The sequence below is a fragment of the Diceros bicornis genome, chromosome 11 (assembly GCF_020826845.1).
Source record: "Diceros bicornis minor isolate mBicDic1 chromosome 11, mDicBic1.mat.cur, whole genome shotgun sequence".
In the NCBI taxonomy this organism is placed as follows: domain Eukaryota; kingdom Metazoa; phylum Chordata; class Mammalia; order Perissodactyla; family Rhinocerotidae; genus Diceros; species Diceros bicornis.
The window spans coordinates 71,289,168-71,306,736 of NC_080750.1; the positions used below are offsets into that span (position 1 = coordinate 71,289,168).

Here is a 17,569-nt window from a genome sequence, read left to right on the forward strand (position 1 = left end):
GAAGGAAATGGAGCCCCACGTGCCGGCCGTGGGAAGAGCGGAGCAGGACCCGGGCGTCCCGGTGCTCCCCACTGCGTGCCCGGGGCTCAGTCGCTCAGCCGCTCAGAAGCCTGGTGCGGTAAAAGGGGGAAATGATTCCTGCCCCCGGGAAGTCCTTTCCAGCAACTGCAGAGCGCCCTGTCTCCTGGGCTAGATCTGAATCCCCTCCTCGCCCCGTTCTTCTTCCTCACCCGGGTACCCGAAAGCTGGGGGCTGGGTGGGACTTCAGGATCTGGGGAAGAAGTGAGCCAGGGGACAGGGGAGCAGCCTGGAGGCGTTGGAAGTGTAAATGCTTCTCTGTCCCCACCCCAACCCTCTTTTGGTCCATGGGATTCTACCCCCACACTCTGAAAGGGGGCTGGGAGCCCAGGCAGCTGCTGAAGGTGAGACTGTCTGATAACCAGACGGGCTGGTGGCCTCCAAGGAAACTTCATCCTCCTGAGGAAGGTGATCCGGCTGGAAAAAGATCCCAGCAGGATCCCAATCCCCTGGAGGCAGATAAGGGAGCTGGCGGATGCGCAGACCTGCCCCAGAGCCTCTGGGGGAGGAGGCTGGGGCTGGAGCCAGTGGGAGGAAGCGTCTGTTCGTTGGGAGGGAGAAGACAGTCTGCGCCCCTCCCCCCCACCTTCTGCTCCTTGCTCCTTCCTACCCTTCCTGAACCACCCTGGCAGGAGCCTTCACCAAAAAACCACAAACTGCAAGATTCTAACTTTATAAGATGGGGAAACGGAAGCCCACAGCCAAGCCCCCAGAAGGAATAAAGACCAAGTGCCTGAATTACAGGCCGTCTCTTAACACCTTGACTTTAGGCCAATCCCATCCCTGCTAATCATGAGTCCTCTGGGTTGCCCCTCCAGACCCTATCCTCCTGGACAGCACCCCCACCCCGTTCCTCTTTTCCAGATACAGAGAGGGAAACAGAGAATGCTGGGCCTGGCAGGAACTGCTGTATGCAAGTCCAACAGGATATGTGGCACCAAACCCCCCAGGCCGTGCCAGACCCCATCCCAGCCCTCCCTGGGTAGGAGGGTAGGAGGGCTGGCCAGTCAGGTGGCTTCCTCCCTCCAAAGTAAGAGAGTGGGGAGGTGAAGGGAGGGAACCTTTGCCAGATCTCACCCTGAATTTGGAGAATGTAAGGCCAGATTCCAAGCAGTCTCCGTGGTGACTCGGGCAGGAATGCATCTGGGACAGGAAGCCCAGTCAGCAGGAGAGCAGTGTCAGCACAAGGCTTGACGTGGGCTCAAAAGAATGCTCCCCCCCCCACACACACACCCCAACGCACACTTCCCTCCAGGCCAGCTCCACCACCCACTGCATGCAGATATACTGGAGCCCTCTTGGTGATTGGGGATCTCCTTGGGGGCCACACACTTCCCTCCCATCTGCCTTCTGCTGCCCTGACTGTGGGTGCCCTGTGTGCAGAGCTGGGCCAGGCCTTCACCACCCAGAGAGCTCTGTGGCCCTGCACAACCCCCTCCGCAGTTTCTCCTTCACCCGCCTACTACCCACTACCAGAGAATCATCTCCCTCTGAGTGATGCCTGAAGGAATGGGAGGGGCAGCACAGCCACTCCTGGCTGCCACCTCAGGGGTGAGCAGCTGCCTGTGAGTTCCTGAGACACAGGGTGGCCGGAGCAGAGTCATCCCTCAGACTGAGGCCAGGGATGCCCCACTGCCCCTCACCCTCCGAGGGGGAATTCCCAGCTTCAGGAAGTGCATTTCCTACAAGCTCAGCACTGAGCTAGGCCCTGTGGGAACAAGGGCAAAGCCAAGAGTCTGGGGGAGCTCCTGCCAGACTGGAGATGGCTCGGAGCTATGGCCACCTCCCTTATGGCCTGGAAGGCTGCCCCTGGTGATGGAGGGGCCAGAGCACTCCCAGGCAAGCCAGAAACCCAGCAGTCAGGCTCCAGGTTTCATCCCAGCCCCCTTCCCTTACCAGCGAGGTCCTTGGGCCAGTCACTTATCCTCCTTGTCCTCAGTTTCCTCATCTCTAGAACAAGGATGACGACAATACCCGCCTCAGCACTGTGAGGACTAGGGTCAGGGCACTTAAAGCACTTCCGGCACTTGAGAATCACCTGGCTGTGTAACTTTGGGAAAGTCACTTTCTCATCTCCATCTGAAGGGGGCTGTGTTAGGTGCTCTCTTGGACCACTTCTACCTCAAATCTGTCATCATTTCTGAAGTTATTCCCCAAAATGCAGAAAAGAGTAAAGAGGGCCCTGCCGTCGCATAACTGGGTGGCCTCCCCCCACCATGTCTGGTGGGGTTGAGGGCTGGGGCAAAGATCAAAGACTGCCCTCAACTGGCTCTGCTGACAAACAGGCTTGGCTAATAACTTCATCTTCCAAAGAAGCTCACTGCCAGGCTCGGGCTCCCGCGTGGCTACAGAGAGCTCTGGAACTGAAACCCTCAGGCCCCTCGCAAGACAGCTGGCTGCCACAACTAGAGGTGGGTTTTAGCTTGAACCCATCCAGCCCTGGCCTTTGAAAGGCGTTCACCAGCTCGCTGGCACTCCCATTTCACAAGTGTCTCCACTCCCCATCTGTTCTCCACTCCTTAAAACACTGCGGGCCCAGCATCGTTTATTACAGGCAGGGATCTGACCACAATAATATTCCAACCCACCCCTTCCAACCTGTCACTTCCCTGCTTAAAATTTTCAGTGTCCCCAGAGCCTCAAGGTGAAGTTCAAACCATTTCTTCTGGCATTCAAGGCTCCCATCTCCCTTTCCAATCTTATCTCAGTATCCCCTTCGGCCACTGCACTAAACTGAGTGTTCCACTTGCACTTGGCGTTTCTCTCCTCCACTTGGTCATCCTTTCACACAGATGGCCCTGCTCTGAACTCACCGGGCTCCTGTGTGCCCCACATTGGCTCTCAGCACTCACTGCCCAAGCATTGTTTCATTCATGCTAGCTCAGTCGCTGCCACTGGACTATTATCTTCGGGAAAGCAAAAAAAGTGCTATCTTTCTCTAGTCCCATTGTCTGGAACCCAAGTATTTACCCACGGCAAGTTCGCGTTTTTGTGAGCATTCTCACATGGCCTACACCTGACACTAGGTGGCACCAAGGAGGCTACCCTATTTGGACCAGCCGTCCCAGCCTGACATTCTCCTGAGCCACAGAAAGCCTTGATCTTTTCTTTTTTTTTTTTTTTTTTGGTGAGGAAGATTGTCCCTGAGCTAACATTTGTGCCAATCTTCCTCTATTTTGTATATGGGACACCACCACAGCATGGCCTGATGAGCATTGTGTAGGTTGGCGCCCCTGGGCACCCGAAGCAGAGCATGCGAGCCTAACCACTATGCCACGGGGCCGGCCCCAGCCTTCATCTTTTCTATGAAAATAAAGGCAGCCATCCAGGCAAAAGGTGAAATGATTATATCAAGGTGTAAATTATATCAGGTGCCTGAAGAAGCAACACAAATAGTCTCCGCCAAGATGCCTTCCAAAGAGAGCCAGAGAGCACAAAGCACCCACCGAAGCCCAGCTTTGATCTTTCCTATGAAAATAAAGCCGAGGCTGCGGCCTGTCCGTCAGGCTGATCCAGCTGGGGGGCGGGGTGGGTCTGGAGCACCCAGCAGTACCCATGTGCCTTTCTGAAATGTTCTCTAGGATTAGGACTGGGCTGGTGGGTGAATCAGGCAGAACTCGGGCAGGGAACCACTGCTGTCCGCCTCACTCAGACATCTCCTAGAGCAGGCACGCCCAGCACTGGCTGAGCATTGAGGTTTTTTTCAAATCCGCCACCAATGAAGCCAGCACAGACCAGCCCTGGCTTGGAGGCCAGGCTCTTGGGGGGTGGTGATCTCGGTGGCGGCTCTGCTGGGTTGTCCCTCCCAGGCAAGGCTAACCTGCAGCTCTGTCCAAGGTTATTTCTGGTGAGTACTCCAGAGGCTGCCCCTCCTGCCCACCCAGCTCCTCTGGGCAAGTCAGCAGGGCTGACAGCACCCACACCAGGGAGAGCGAGGGGCACAGAGCGCCAGCCCGCGGGTGCTGGCAGAGCCTGAGACTGTCACGGAGATGGGCCTGGGCACAATGGGTCTGGGGCCTGCCTCCTGTTTCTCTGCTGCCCGTCCTCCAGGCCCCAGTACCCCCGAGTACCGGGGGTCGTCCCAGTGGAACAGGCGTCTTTACAAAAGGATCCAGGAAGAGCACTACCCTGACTAAAGAAGCAAGCCTCCAGCAGGGGGGCGTCATGTGACGAAGCACCACATGGGGCGGGGCTTTGAGGGGAGACTGAGAGTGAAAAAATTCTCTCCACCACCCCCAGGGGCCAGGGCAGGAAAGGAGAGGAAAGAGGGGCGTCTACTTATTTTGTCCATGTACAGATATTTATATGTCGAAAACTTTACACAGTGAACACCGTTAGCCTCTGGCCCACCCCTCCCCTTCTAGATGCTTATCTCCATGTCCCACCTTGCTCAACCCTGCTGGGCAAAGATGTCCAGTGCAGCACCCACCTCACGCTTGGGTGCACGGCCTGTCCTGGAGGGGCAAGCAAGAGTACCTAGCAGAGGCCTGGGAACGGGGGCTGCCCTCACCCACAGTCCAAGACAGGTCCCAGCCTCTGGCCTCACCCAGCAAGGAGGAAGGGGACCCCACCACCCACCATCACCCTCCCATGCCAACTTGTTATTGGAGTGGCCCTGGCGCGGAGGTACCCGCAGAATTGAGGGCACTCAAGCCTGGGAGTTGAGGGTGGGGGGTGCGGAGTAGCGCTGGCGGGCGTGCTTCTCGCAGTACAGCTCGTCCCCCACCCAAAAGTGCCCGCGCATCTTCAGGTTCAGCCCGCAGTCTGCGCAGGTGTAGCAGCCCGAGTGGCGGTACCGTCCCTCCTGGATGCGCACAGCCTGGTTCCTGTGAGGACAGAGAGGGGAGAGCCATTAGTCTGTGGGGCGGGGGGGAACAGGAGCACCAGGCATGAGGCCGCCATTCCCATTCCCATTCCCAGGGAGCCGAGTTCCCAGGCCAGAGTCTGGACCTGGGAAGATTCCAAACTCTTCTCAGACACTTGACTTCCCAAGCCCGCCCTCAGGAATCTCGCTTCAACAACCCTCCCAACCCCCACCCCCTGGACCCCCGATCAAAAAAAAGGCATTCCTCCCACACATAAAAGTAGATAAACTCCATCCTGAATCTTCTGGATTGTTAGGTGGAGCAGTGGTTCTCAAAGCGTGGTCCCAGGTGCCAGGACCAGCAGCATCGCATCACCTGGGGACAAGCTAGAAATGCAAATTCTGGGGCGAGAGACCTCTTGGAGAGGAAGCTCTGGCCTGCAGGCCAGCAATGCCTCCAACAAGCCCCTGGGGGCTCTTTGAGAACCACCATACAGGACAACTTCCTTGTGTCCGCACAGCAGGGGGGATAGTATTCCACTCTGCAGATAAAACCCCGAGGCCCACAGAGGCAGAGGGATTTGCCTAAAGTGACTCATCTGACCCTCAACTCTGAGCACGTAAGAAATTTATGGGGCTGGGGGGGGTGCTTTCAGCAATCTTCCAGAGAATGTGGCTGCATTATAATGCCACCCACTGAGAAAAATGAACCTACCTCCGGAAAATTCCTTCTGTTCCAAAGCGGGTGAGGGAGGGGGTAAGAGCAAGATTTTCCAGGAGGCACCTTATCTAGAGGCAGATCTCCGGAGGCTTTGAGGTTATGGGAGAGACATCAAAAGCAGGAGCATCTCTTACTCCCGGGGGCAGGGGGGAATTGGGGAGGAGGAGATGCAGCAGGAGGAAGCCAGCACAGGCATCAGGAGAAGGCTGAAATAACCCACTAACCATCACAAATCCACTGTGGCAATGCGCCCCTCAGGGTCCCTGACTGGTGGTTCTATGCAGGATGCCCCTCCTGAGAGCATCCTGCCCTCCGCCTGCCAGCGTGTGCCCTGCCTCCCCGGTCCCCACACTCACGCAATGCTGGTGCCACACTTCTCACATGTATGGAGCTTGGGCGGGGTGGCCAGGGCCCTGGAGGTGGGCAGGGAGGACTGGGGGCTCAGCGAGCTGGGCAGGAAGGCAGGTGGGCCACCTGGGAGGGGTGGGGGTGACAGATACGTGAGCACTCATCCCCCTGCAGCAGAATCCAGGCTGCATTGACTTATGTACTCCACCTCCTCAACACGGTTCCCGAGAGACTTGTGAAAGGCGCATGTACAAGCGGACCTCTAAAGTAACACTGGGTGTGAGAACGGGTAGCGGAGGAAGGACGTGAGTGTGCCAGACCCTTGGCCGAGGCTGGTTGAGTGCAGGGAGCACACTGGAGGCTGAGGCACCCTGAGGAGTGTCTGTGCTCAGTGGCTGACACGTCAGGCCAAGCAGGCATGACCTCTCCTGTGACCCAGTCATGATGACATTAATAGATGGTAATAATAGATAATAACAGCCCCACAAACCTTTGTGCAGGTTTCAAAGGGCTTTATGTGCATGGTTGCATCTGAACTTTGGAACAACGCTAAGATGAAGCACAGGTGTTATTGGGCAGGTATCGTCCCTGTTGCAGCCGAGGATGCCGAGACTCCAGTGGTGAAGTCACCATCTGTCTGTGCTCCTCTCACCCCACCGCCTCTCCCTGGGCCCTTTCCCAGGGCCTGCCAAGGCCTCAGGGTCATGATAGACAAGATTTGCTCCGAACCTTCTCACACTGTCCCCCTTACCTCCAAACACTCCCAAGAGCTAACCATCAGAGCTGGAACCAGCACAGGTACTGGTGATTCTGCAGATCAAATCCTTCTCCTGACTGCCCCATCCTCCCCCTGCTGAGGCCACTGCCCAGGCCAGGCCTCCTCATCTCTCCCTGGACTAGGGCAGTACACTGCACACGCATGCACGCACACACACACACACACTCCTGTGGCACTGTCCACTTCCTTGGGAACTGGGCAGGCCCATCTGCCCCAATAAACAGAGTTCCTCAAAGGCAGAGGTGGGTCCTGATCGCCTTCAATCTCCACACTTTGCACACGTCTGCCTGTCGGATGGACACAGTAAATGTCTGTAGAATGAACAACTGAATGGCCGGCGAGAGCCCGTATCTCTGATCGCTCTCTGAGACATCTCCGGGTGGCCTGGCATCATTTAACAGGCCCTCCTGGGTTAGGGCGCTCCTCAGCCTGGCATGCGAAGCCTCACAGCCAAGACTTAACCTCCACGGCCACCCTCCATGCTGCCAGGCCCTGCTGTTCTCTTGCTCCCACCCCAGAAGGCCTCCGGCTGCCAGCCTCCACATTCCACAGTGTTCCCTGCCACCATCTTAAGGCTATTTGTTAAAGTCTTGATCTTTTCTCAAGGGCCAAGTCAAATCCCTCTTCCTCCATGAAGCCCTCCCTGGAGACCCAGCCCACCTGGATCCCCCGCCCGCCTTTATGGCTCCCTGCCACTTTCCTGATCCCACGCCTGGGAGCCCCTACCAGAGTGCATGCTCCTATCATGCAGGGACCGGGGCTTCTGCGAGTCCTCCCCGGTGCCTACTCCCAGGATGAGCACTTAAGAAATACTAGTTCAATAACGTGTCCAGGCAGGGTCCCAGGGTGTCCTGGGGAACCTCCTTCCCCTACTCAAGCCCTCTGGGGTCCTCACCTCTCTCCTCGGCCTCCAGGGCTTCCTGCAAGAGCCGAAAGGAGCTGGACTGCCGGGGGGCCACCCGCCCCTCGCGATTTTCCTGCAGCATCTTGAAGACTTCTGAGTCCTCTCTCGGGAGGTGGCTTCCCCCTTCTGAGTCCACACTGCTGGGATGGGAGGCAGCCAGGACTGAGCGTCTCGTTCCTGGGTGTTAGGAGGGCCCCGTTCCCAAGCATGGGGCAGAGAAAGAGTGTCCCAGGGGCAAAGGATTCTGGGGGCCCAAGGAAAGCTGACTGGGCTTAGGCGGGGACGCCCCCCATCCCTCTCTGGGAAGCCCGTCCGTCTCATGCCCCTCCCAGGACCTCCAAGATCCCACCCCACCCTCCAGGGCCCACTGTACCTGAGCCTGGGGCTGGAGGAACGGGGTCCCAGGGAAGGCGGCAGCACTAGCACAGCCGAGTCGCCAGCGCGGCCGAGGCTGGCCTGTGGGAAGGAGAGGCGCCAGGGGAGGAGCCAGCAGTGGGAGCCTTGGGCCAGCACACCCATCTGGCTGCCAAGCCCGGCTGTTCCCCAGGCCCAACACCAGAGGGCTCCTGGCCCTTGCTGACCAGCAGGCCCCCTGCGAGGGACCATCACCCTGCCCCTGCCCTCAGAGCCAGGGCACCAGGGTCTGCTCCTGCTCCGTCCCAGAAGGGCAGGGAGGCCAGCACCCAGCTATGGAGGTGTGAGGGCTCCGCAAAGGGACTGGGCAAAAGGCAGAATAAAGACCAGCAGGTGACAGCTGAGCACGGACACCAGGCACATTCCTTTGTTATCTCATGCTATGTGTTTGCAAAGATGGTGCACGTTGGGGCCTAGCTCTGACCCCACAGAACAAGCCGAGAGGGAAGTAAGCTGACCCTTTGCAGTGGGGAAAGGAAACTCCCAAAGAAAAGAGAGCCTCAGAGACCACCAGGCAGGCCAGTGCACCCGGCTGAGGGCACAGTCTCCTAGAAAGCTAAAATCCCTCCATTTTACAATTCTAAGCCAGGGACGAACTATGAAGTCAAATGAAAAAACTGCATGAATTCCTCGTCCAAAAGTGGAAACTTCAGAGTCTTGAGAAGACAGCCCCAGACCCTCACCCCACCGGTCTGCATTCCTCTGCTCTTGGGCTTCTTTGGGAAAATGTTCTACAGGTAAGAAGACTGAGGGTCAGAAGGGCAAAGTGCCTGGTCCAAGCCACAGGGGAGGCAGAGGCAGGGCTGGGAGTCCACGCCCAGGTCCTGGGTGCCGTGCGGTCAACTCATGGATGGTGAGCGAGTTTCCTCAGGAATGAGGGCCACACCAGTTACTCAAGAACAATGTCCCATCTCACTGTCCTAGACAGGCCAGCATGTGCCCTGCACAGGGGTACTGGCCAGCGGGGAGGGAGGGCTGAAATCCGGCCCAGGCTTCCTTTGTGAGCCAAGTCCTCAAGCCAGCCAGAGGGAGAGGTACTGTTTTTACTTCTCACCTGCTCACCAAGGCAGGTGCCGACCCAGCAGGGGCAGCTTCGGGTTTCCAGAAGGGCACCATACGGGCTGGTGGTATCCTGCGCCTTGGGCTCAGTGAAGCTTCAGGCAGCTCAGGAGCCAGCAGCAAGGCCATGGCACAGCAGACAGGGGCAGGGGCACCTTGTCTACAGTCACCTCTGCTCCCTTCCTCCTGCCAGACCACCTCGCCCTGGTGGAGAGGAGCCCAGCTCCCTCTCCAGGAGCGGCTCTGCCTTTCTCCTCACTCCCCCCCAGTCAGCGAGGATACCTGCCTTCACACAGGGACCTTTCATCTCCAAGTCTAGAAAGGCTGCTCGCCTGCCCATCAAGAGCTCGTCTGTGGCAAGACCTCTCAAGATGTTCAGGGGAACACAGGGATGTCAATAAGTGAGAGGCAGAGGAAGGGGGCTGCCAGGAGAAATTCTGCAGTTAAACAAGTTTAAGAAATTAATAAAATTAAATATATTTCTTTCTCACGGGACTTCTTAGAGCCTTTAAGGTGCTAAAGTACACAGCGACTCCCAAGAGGGAGCTGCGGCCCTGTGACTCCCACCCCGTCTGACCACAGCCTCGTTGGTAGACCAGAATGCAAGCTTTGTTGGGTTAGGAATTTCTCTGTTTTTCCACCAACACATCCCAAGAGCCTAGCAGGGTCCTGACACAAAGCAGCTGCTCCATAAATATCTGTTGAAGGAATGAGCAGGGGCCTCGGGGTCAGAGAAGGGAACTCAGTGCATCAGGTCTGACTCTGAGGCCCAGAGAGATGTTGGGGGCTTGTCCAAGGTAACACAGTAGAGGTGGGACCAACCCAGGTCTCCTCACCACCAGCCCAGGGCTTCTCTTTACACTGCATGGGTGGTCCTCAAATCTTTGTGTGCATCATATCCCTGAGGACTCCTTAAACACAGGTTGGTGCCCCCATCCCACCCCTCCACCCTGGTGTCTGATTCAGTAGGTCTAGGCTGAGGCCTGAGAATTTGCATTTCTAACAAGTTCCAAGGTGCTGCTGCTGTTTTGAGAGCCACTCCCTGTACCACCCGCATCTCCCTTTTGCCCGGGTTGGGGACACCACGAGGAAGGAGGCCAGGATGGACGGGCCCTCTCCATCCATGCCCTAGGCCAAGCTCATTCCTGGCTGGTCTCAGCTGAAAGTCTCCCCAAGAAGGGCCCCCAGTCCCAAACATGCCAGGTCTTGCCTGTACCACTGTTTTCCCATCTCATTATTCTCTAACCTAAACCTACCCGTTCCCACCTCCAACGTCCAGCAAAATTCCTGACACAGCCTTCTCGGGCCACCCCAACCCACTCATCTCTCCCCTTCCAGGAAGCCTCTTGCCTTTATAATTAAGACCACACTGTTTAGGGCTTAATTGTTCCAAAATTGTTTTGCATGTTTGTCTTATCTTCACAATTACATTCTAAATTCTTTAAAGACAAGGATCTCATCGAATACATCTCTAGGCCCACATTGCCTGGTGGGCCACTGGGTGGGCCCAGAGAGGGCACTAGGGAGCCCCTACTGTGAAGCCCCCAAAGGACCCGAACTCTTTCCTTCTCCAGAGTCCCCAGTTTCTAGGACCCTCCCCCAGCCGTCTCCAAAGGCTCTGCTTTCTGGAATGCAGACTCAACCAGAGGTAGGATTCCAGCAGCTGGGCCTCATCCCCTTCACCCCAAAGGCAGGACATGCCTTCCCAACTCTGCCCCCAGCAGCTGTGGCCCACGACTGTTGGCCACCTCACTCCCTCACCTCCCCACCTCTGCTCTTAGAGAGGAGAAATGCCACCAAGGGGGGCTGGGCTGGCACTAGTGGACAGTGGGCCTGGGGGTGTCCAGGGGAGAAGGGCAGGGAGCAGAGGCAGACAGAGAGCAAGCCAAGTACAACTTGAGGCAGAACCACAGTCCTGCTGGTGGTTTTCTGCACTGAGTCAGAGGAGGAAGAAGGGGGATGGGGTGGTGGGAGTTGGGGGCGGGCATGGGGCTTGGAATGGGGAGGAATGTGTTCAAGAGATGCAGCCAAAGCCAAAAGGAATCATCCCAACAACAGCAGCAAAACTATTTCAGCCCTGGCCCAAGAGAAACACTCAAGAATCGAGGAGGCCAGCAGGAAGGGGGCGGCAGCGGTGAGCAGGAGTGCAAGAGGTGGAAGGCCACCTGGTACTGGCCAGGCAGGGCCGGGCACAGAAAGTGTGGCTGACCACCAGAAGCGATGGTCTCCCAGCTCAGGAGAGGAGTATGCCTGTTGCTAGGAGATGGAGACGCTGGCTGCCTAGGTAGGACCAGCCACCTGCAGCCCCATGGGCAGCACTGGCAACCAGCAGGGATGGGAGGCTCTCTCCTTCCCCTGGGTATCCTAACCTGTCTGCTTCCGGGGCGGCCCCCGTAGGACAAGCGGTCAGCAGCAGCGAGTCCTGGAGAATGTGCCAGGCTCTGGAAACTGACATGGGGGAAATGGACAGTGTGAGTGCCAGGGGCCCCATCCAGGCTGCCCCAGGGAAACAGGATGCCCTCAGGATCTCCTAAACCCAGTTACTGAGACTTGGAGAGGCCCGGCATGGACCAGGTAGCCAGGTTGCCCACCCTTTGCGCTCACTTGCGGCTGATCACTGCCTCTCCAGAGAGGCCGTGAGGGCTGGGGGGTGGTGGCGTGGAGAAGGGGCTGTCTGGCCGGGGGCTGAGGGAGGTGGGGCTGGAGCAGGAAGACCTCAGGGAGGACTGGCTGTCAATGTGCGTCCTCACGGAGCCCTGTGGAGAGAGCAGCCCTGTGGAGAGAGGGGCAGGAGAAGCAGGGAGGGGGTACCCTCCCCCACCAGCCCTGCCCCTCAGGCCCCCCTCACTGCAGGGTGCTGGGGCTCCCAGCGGAAGGCACCATCCTACCTGGAAGCGAGTCGCCAGCGCTTCCACGGAGCTGTCCCCATTGGTCTGCCCGGGAGAGGCAGCCCAAGACCTGAGGAGAGGACAGAGGGAGGCGAGTGTCACAGGGGTCCTGGACCCCCCGCGGAGCTGGAAGGGGCCAGATTTCAGCTGTTCCAACAGCAGATTCTCAAGACTAGTAAACTGTCCAGAACACCCAGACATCGAGTTGTCAACTTTTAACTTTGCCAAATTCAAAACAGACAACTACTATCAACGACCACCGTCATTTCTTAAAAGAAAAGAAAGTTCAGCACCAAAGAGTAGAAAGGACATAATTTCAGCAAAAAGATTAATAAATTCAATTTTATTGAAAACGCCTCACATTATCCCCCCACCTTCTCATTTTCTTTTCTTTTTTTTTTTTTGGCATTTCATCCAAACTTTGTCACTGGTCAGCATCAGTCTGTAGATCAACTTTGGGAGAGACTGCTGCCTTCATAGAAAGAATCCTTTATCCTTCACCCACGGAGAAACTGAAGCCCAGAGAGGGAAAGCGAGTTGCCCAAAGTCCTCAAGCCCAACAATGGCTGGGCCAGCTGCCCAGGCTGCAGCCACTGATGGCTGGAACACCTCTGAGAGGGTCACTCCCGGTCCCTTCTGCAGGGGAGGCAGGCTTCTCCCCAGTAAAACAAAGTGTGGGGCTGGACCCCCTTCCTGCCAGGCAGGTAGAGGCGGGGCCCAGAGAACCAGAGCAACACGCAGGCCCAGCTCCCCCACCAGTCACCAAGGCAGCCAGCGAGAGGGGCTCCCCCACCCCTGCTCCCCAGGAACCCCATCCAAAGCCCTTCCCAGTGGAGCCTGCTGGAGCCTTGAACAGGAAGTCACTGGAGGGCTGGGAGCTGGCTGAGGCTGAGGAAAGAGGCTGCCATGTCCCATCCCCACCACGCCATTCTTGGGTGTCCGGCACTTCTAGAGAGGTCAGCAAGAACCTCATCACCACCCACCATGCCGGCCTCAGCCTCCTGGGTCAGAGGGAAGGGAGCTTGGGCTTTGGCTCCAGCCAGAGCACTGCTTCCTGCCACAGGGCTTTTGAGTGCCTGAGAGGCCCAGGGGTGGTGGTGGTGGGGGGGGGGGTGGGGATGGGGCTGCAGTGAGAGGTGTGGCTAGGAGGGGTTAAGAGGGGGCTGGGCAAAAGAAAGAAGAGACAGAGAGCCTTGACTTGCCTGAGGTGAAGCTGGAGGCCTGGGGGTGCTCAACCAGGCCCACCTCCCTGATGGGGCTGGGTCCCCCCAAGAGGGACCTGATAGGAAGTGGTGGTCCTTGCCCCTCCCCCGCCCCACTCTGCAGCCTCTTATAGATCTTGGTTCCCTTCCTAGATGCCATGAAGTACTCTCCACCCTCCTCCTCTGGGCCCCATTCCTGCAAACACTCGTGAGCTGCAGTGGCACAAAGAAGTCACCAAAGAGGCGGGGTCGCGAGCACATCCCGGGAGCCAGCTTTTCTGCAGCACTGTGAGGCAGCAGGGGTGAGGTGAGGGCATGGAGCCAAGGGCCCAGAGAGAGCCTAGAGGTGGGGGCAGTAGTGGAGAGGCAGGAGGTACCTGATTCAGCTTCAAGGCCGGCCCAGAGGGCTCTCCTGGCGGGGGATCTCCCAGCATTCCTGCCCTGTGACTCATGCAATGCCCCACCCCAGGGAGCCACCTGTTCCCCCCCCAACCCAGGCCTCCAGGCTGAAAACCCTACAAGCCTGGGAATCCACCTTCACCAGCAGGTCCCAGAGAGGCAATGGGGAGGGACAGAGGGCTCTGTGGGGAGTGAGCCCCCAAACTCCTCACCCCACCCCTGGGATCTGAGCAAAAGCCGACCCCTCTTGGAGGCAGAGGCCCTGAAGACCCAGCCTAAGGCACACCTTTCTCCTCCTCAACCCACTTCATGCCCCCGCCTCATACCCCGCACACTTGGGAACCAGTCAAACCCAGGCATCCAGGTAGCTGATGCCAGCCTGCCCTGCCTGTGGCTGCATGCCCAGCTGGGCACAGAGATACCCCTCAGCCCACCCTGCTACAGGCCCAGAGCTTGAAACCTTCTCGCAGTTGAGCCGACATGGCCCGGGAAGGCCAGGTTAAGGCTGAGGGCAGGGGGTGAGGGAGGCACTGTGTGATGGGCGGGCAGAGGAGAGAAGAATGCTGGCAGGCACTGCAGAGGTGGAGGGCCTACCGGTCCAGCTGCAGCCGCAGGGGCGAGGGGCTCTGGCGGATCTTGCTCTGGGCCTCGGCGTGAAGCATGCCCTCTGCACTCTCCCCGTTGATGGCCACGATGATGTCGCCAGGACGGAGGTCAGCAGCCTCGGCCTTGCCCCGCTCGGTTACCTGCAGGGGATGAGGAGAAGGTGGTCTGAGGTACCCCCGCTCACACAGTGGTGACACTCAGGTAGGGATGGAGGACATGGGACTTCCCTCTGTCCTGCCCAAGAAACACAGAAGCTGGTTTGAACCAGGCTGGCCTGCGTCCCCTTGAACATCTCTCTCCCTGCCCATCCGGGTCTGCCCAGCTAATCAGCTAATCTCCTCCACAGCTGGAGTGGCAACCCCCTACTCCCCCCGCAGCCCCCCACTACCACCCAGCAGTGGCATTCTAACAGGGGCCTCCCAAAGAACGTGTAGTGGCAGAATTTCAGGAACTGTGCTTAGAAATACTTTTGGATAGAGAGCCCTGCCCGTGCAAATCGCACTATGCAGGTGGCTGCCCGCACACAAGCCCTCTGTGTAAATGCTCCCCGGCCTGGGCCTGGGTCAAGGGAAAACTGCCAAGAACTCGGGGGCTCCTGTTCTAGTAACTACCCAAAATGGCTGCCAGCAGACATGCAGTTGGTGACCTCGGAGAAAAGAGCAGGCCTTGTCCTTGGCCCAGCTCCCTTTCACTCCCTAGGAGCCCATTCCCGCAGCGGTCCCAGCCCTCCCTGGCCAACACACCAGAAGCAAGACTGGCTCTAGAACGAAAAATGAAAGGTGTCTGAGGGGACTGGATAGACAGGGCAGACTCTTTGGAGGCACCTCCTTATCTCCTGGAACTAGCCCTTACCTTGGTCACCATGATGCGTGTGTGGAAATCCCTGCCCCCAGTGATGCGGAAGCCCCAGGGCCCCGGCCCCACCACATCGACTGTCAGCGCCATACCTGAGGAAGAAAGGATGGAGGGGTGGAGCCTGCCCCCAGCCCCCAAGGGACGCTGCAAGGTGGCAGGAGAGAGGCAAAAGGGAGGAGAGGGGATGACAGGTCCACAGAGCTGCCAGTCAGGAGCTGGGGTGGGTGGGGAGGGTAGAGGAAGTGACTGACTACCACCCTCAACACCAGTTTCACTTCCCCCTACCCTGGGAAGCCACCACTCTTGAGTTCCCCCTTCTCATCTTGAGCAGATGGCTCCCTGGAGGCAGACTGTCAGGGAGCCAGGCAGGGGCTTGCTGGAGAACTGGCACAGGGCTGGCAGGTGGTAATGTCAGCATTTCCTCCCTCTCCCCCTCCTCCACCATCAGGGCTAAGTCCCGCTAGTGCTTGCTTCCTGTCCCCAAAACCAACAGCACAAGATACTTCCTCCCTGCTCTGGGGGAGGGCAGTGCTCTGGGAACAGAAGTGACAGCAAGGAAGGGGGTGGCACCACCACAGACTGTTCAAGTAGTTGGCAGGGTGGGAGCTGACAAAATATGGTGAGGGTCTTCAGAGGGGCCTCCTGGCTGCCTGCCCGGCCCCTGGCAATGCGCTCCAGATAGCCAAGCCTGGGCTTCCTACCTCCCCCAGGGGTCTGCTGTCCTCCAACCAGCCGGGCAAGAAGGACCGGCTCATTTGCCAAACTGGGCACACCCACCCCCTGGTGCTGGCCAGCAGGGGAGCTGACTGATGCTAGCTGGGGCCACAGGCCTCCCATCCACTGCCCCCTCCGCTGGGCAAGGGAGTGTCCTTGCAGACCCAGCCCTTGTAGGATTTCCTGAGCCTCTGGTTCTGGAGTCAGGAGACAACCTAGCCAGGAAGCTACAGTGCCAGGCTGGGCCAGCACTCTGCCCAGCACCCCCTTCCACTCCCAGGGGAGGCCCAGAGACTGCAGTGCTGCCCAAAGCTACCGGGGATACTGGGGCCCCTTTGGAGTCTAGGAGCCTGAGGAGGGGGCACCCAGGCAACAGGGGCCGTCTGCCCTCCTCCAGGCCCTTTGGCTTCTCCTTTCGCCCAGGCCCAGCCTCTGTGCCTCCCCAGACCCCCAGGTGGGCGCTGGCGGCTCTCGGACGCCTTGGATTCTCAGACCTTTGAGCTGGCCAGTGGACTCCGCGCCGGGGGCCGCCGGGAGGTGCCCAGCGCGTGGGCCCGGCTCTCCCAGTTCTGGCGCCTTCCACGTTCCGAGGCCAAAGTACCCGCGGGCCAGGGGCTGGAGGAGGAGCGCCCGGGACGGGGAAAGCCCAGCCCGCGGGGGGCGCCAACCGCGAGGGAGGCAGCAGGGAGAGGAGCTGCGGGCGCAGACCCGGAGTAGTCCGGGCACCGAGGGGCGCCGAGGGGGCGGCGGGCGCGCAGGGGGCGAAGGAGCCCGGGCCGGCCAGGGCAGGGCGCCGCTGTGCGGATGGCGCTCAGGTGGGCGCGCTCATCTGGCTCTGGCTCACCTGTCGGGCTGAGCGGCCAGGCCCAGGACGGAAGGGAAGGGAAGGAGGGAGGGCGAGGAGACGCCGCCGCTCCCGCCGCCGTCTGCCCGAGTCTGGGGAGAGCCCGCCCGGGGCTCCGGGACCTGCCTCCGCCCATGTGATCCCAGGGCCGCCCCTGCCACCGCCCCTGGTCGGGGAAGCCGCCTCCTCCGCGCAGCCCAGCCCCGGCGCTGCCACCTGCCCGGCGCCCGCTGGGGTGCGGGGGTCACGCTCCGTAGAGCCCCTGAGAGTCTGCGGCCGTCCTCCCCGAGGTGCCCTGTCCTCCCCGAGGTGCCCTGTCCTCCCGACTGCCCCCTGAGCGCAGGGGAAGCCTTCTGGTGACGGTCCCGCGCCCCACTTAGCAGACAGCTGAAGCTGCCATCCCCTAAAGCTCTCCCGGGCCGGCCGCGCCCACCCCGCTTCAAAGGGCCCCTCGAGCACCCCACCCCTAGGGCCGGGGCGGGGAGAGCCGGCTTGGACTGTCTGCATCCTGCCTGGCTCCTCCGCCCACTCCGGGCTCCGACGCTGGCGCAGATGCCGCCCCGACACCCACAGATCCCAACCCGGGGGCAGCCCCTCGCCTCCCCCAAGGGCCGGCGGGCTCCCTGGGCGGCGGCCGTGCAGAGCTGCCCTGCTTGAGATGCCCCGCGAGCCCGCGCCACTCAAAGCGACCTGCCAGGCCCAGGAGGAGACGAAGAGAGACTCGCGCCTGGAGGTCATGGGCACCCTCCTGGGCCACACGCGTCCCTTATTCTTATAGGCTGATGCCTTTTCCATTCCTGCCCTTGCCCTCCCCTTCTCTGCTGCCCTGCCTGGGGCCAGCCAGCGGACCACCACCGCTGGTCCTCGCCCCCCATACCCCCAGCCCTCTGCCAACCACCTGGAACCCAGGCTCCAGGAATCAGGAGAGGACAGCCAAGGAGAGGCCCCAGCTCAG

The 17,569-nt window shown here is 59.5% G+C and overlaps 1 protein-coding gene across 1 annotated transcript; it reads right to left on the reverse strand.

The window, feature by feature from the left end:
- Positions 1–27: 27 nt before the first annotated feature.
- Positions 28–17,331, reverse strand: PDLIM2 (PDZ and LIM domain 2). The gene is given in 14 exon segments (XM_058550543.1): positions 28–4,904; positions 5,960–6,077; positions 7,625–7,773; positions 8,007–8,089; positions 11,476–11,554; positions 11,711–11,862; positions 11,995–12,064; positions 14,190–14,341; positions 15,054–15,148; positions 16,265–16,290; positions 16,292–16,376; positions 16,379–16,464; positions 16,497–16,663; positions 16,666–17,331. Coding segments are annotated over 14 exon segments (1,896 nt in total). The 5' UTR covers positions 17,122–17,331; the 3' UTR covers positions 28–4,726.
- Between the last annotated feature and the right edge of the window lie 238 nt (positions 17,332–17,569).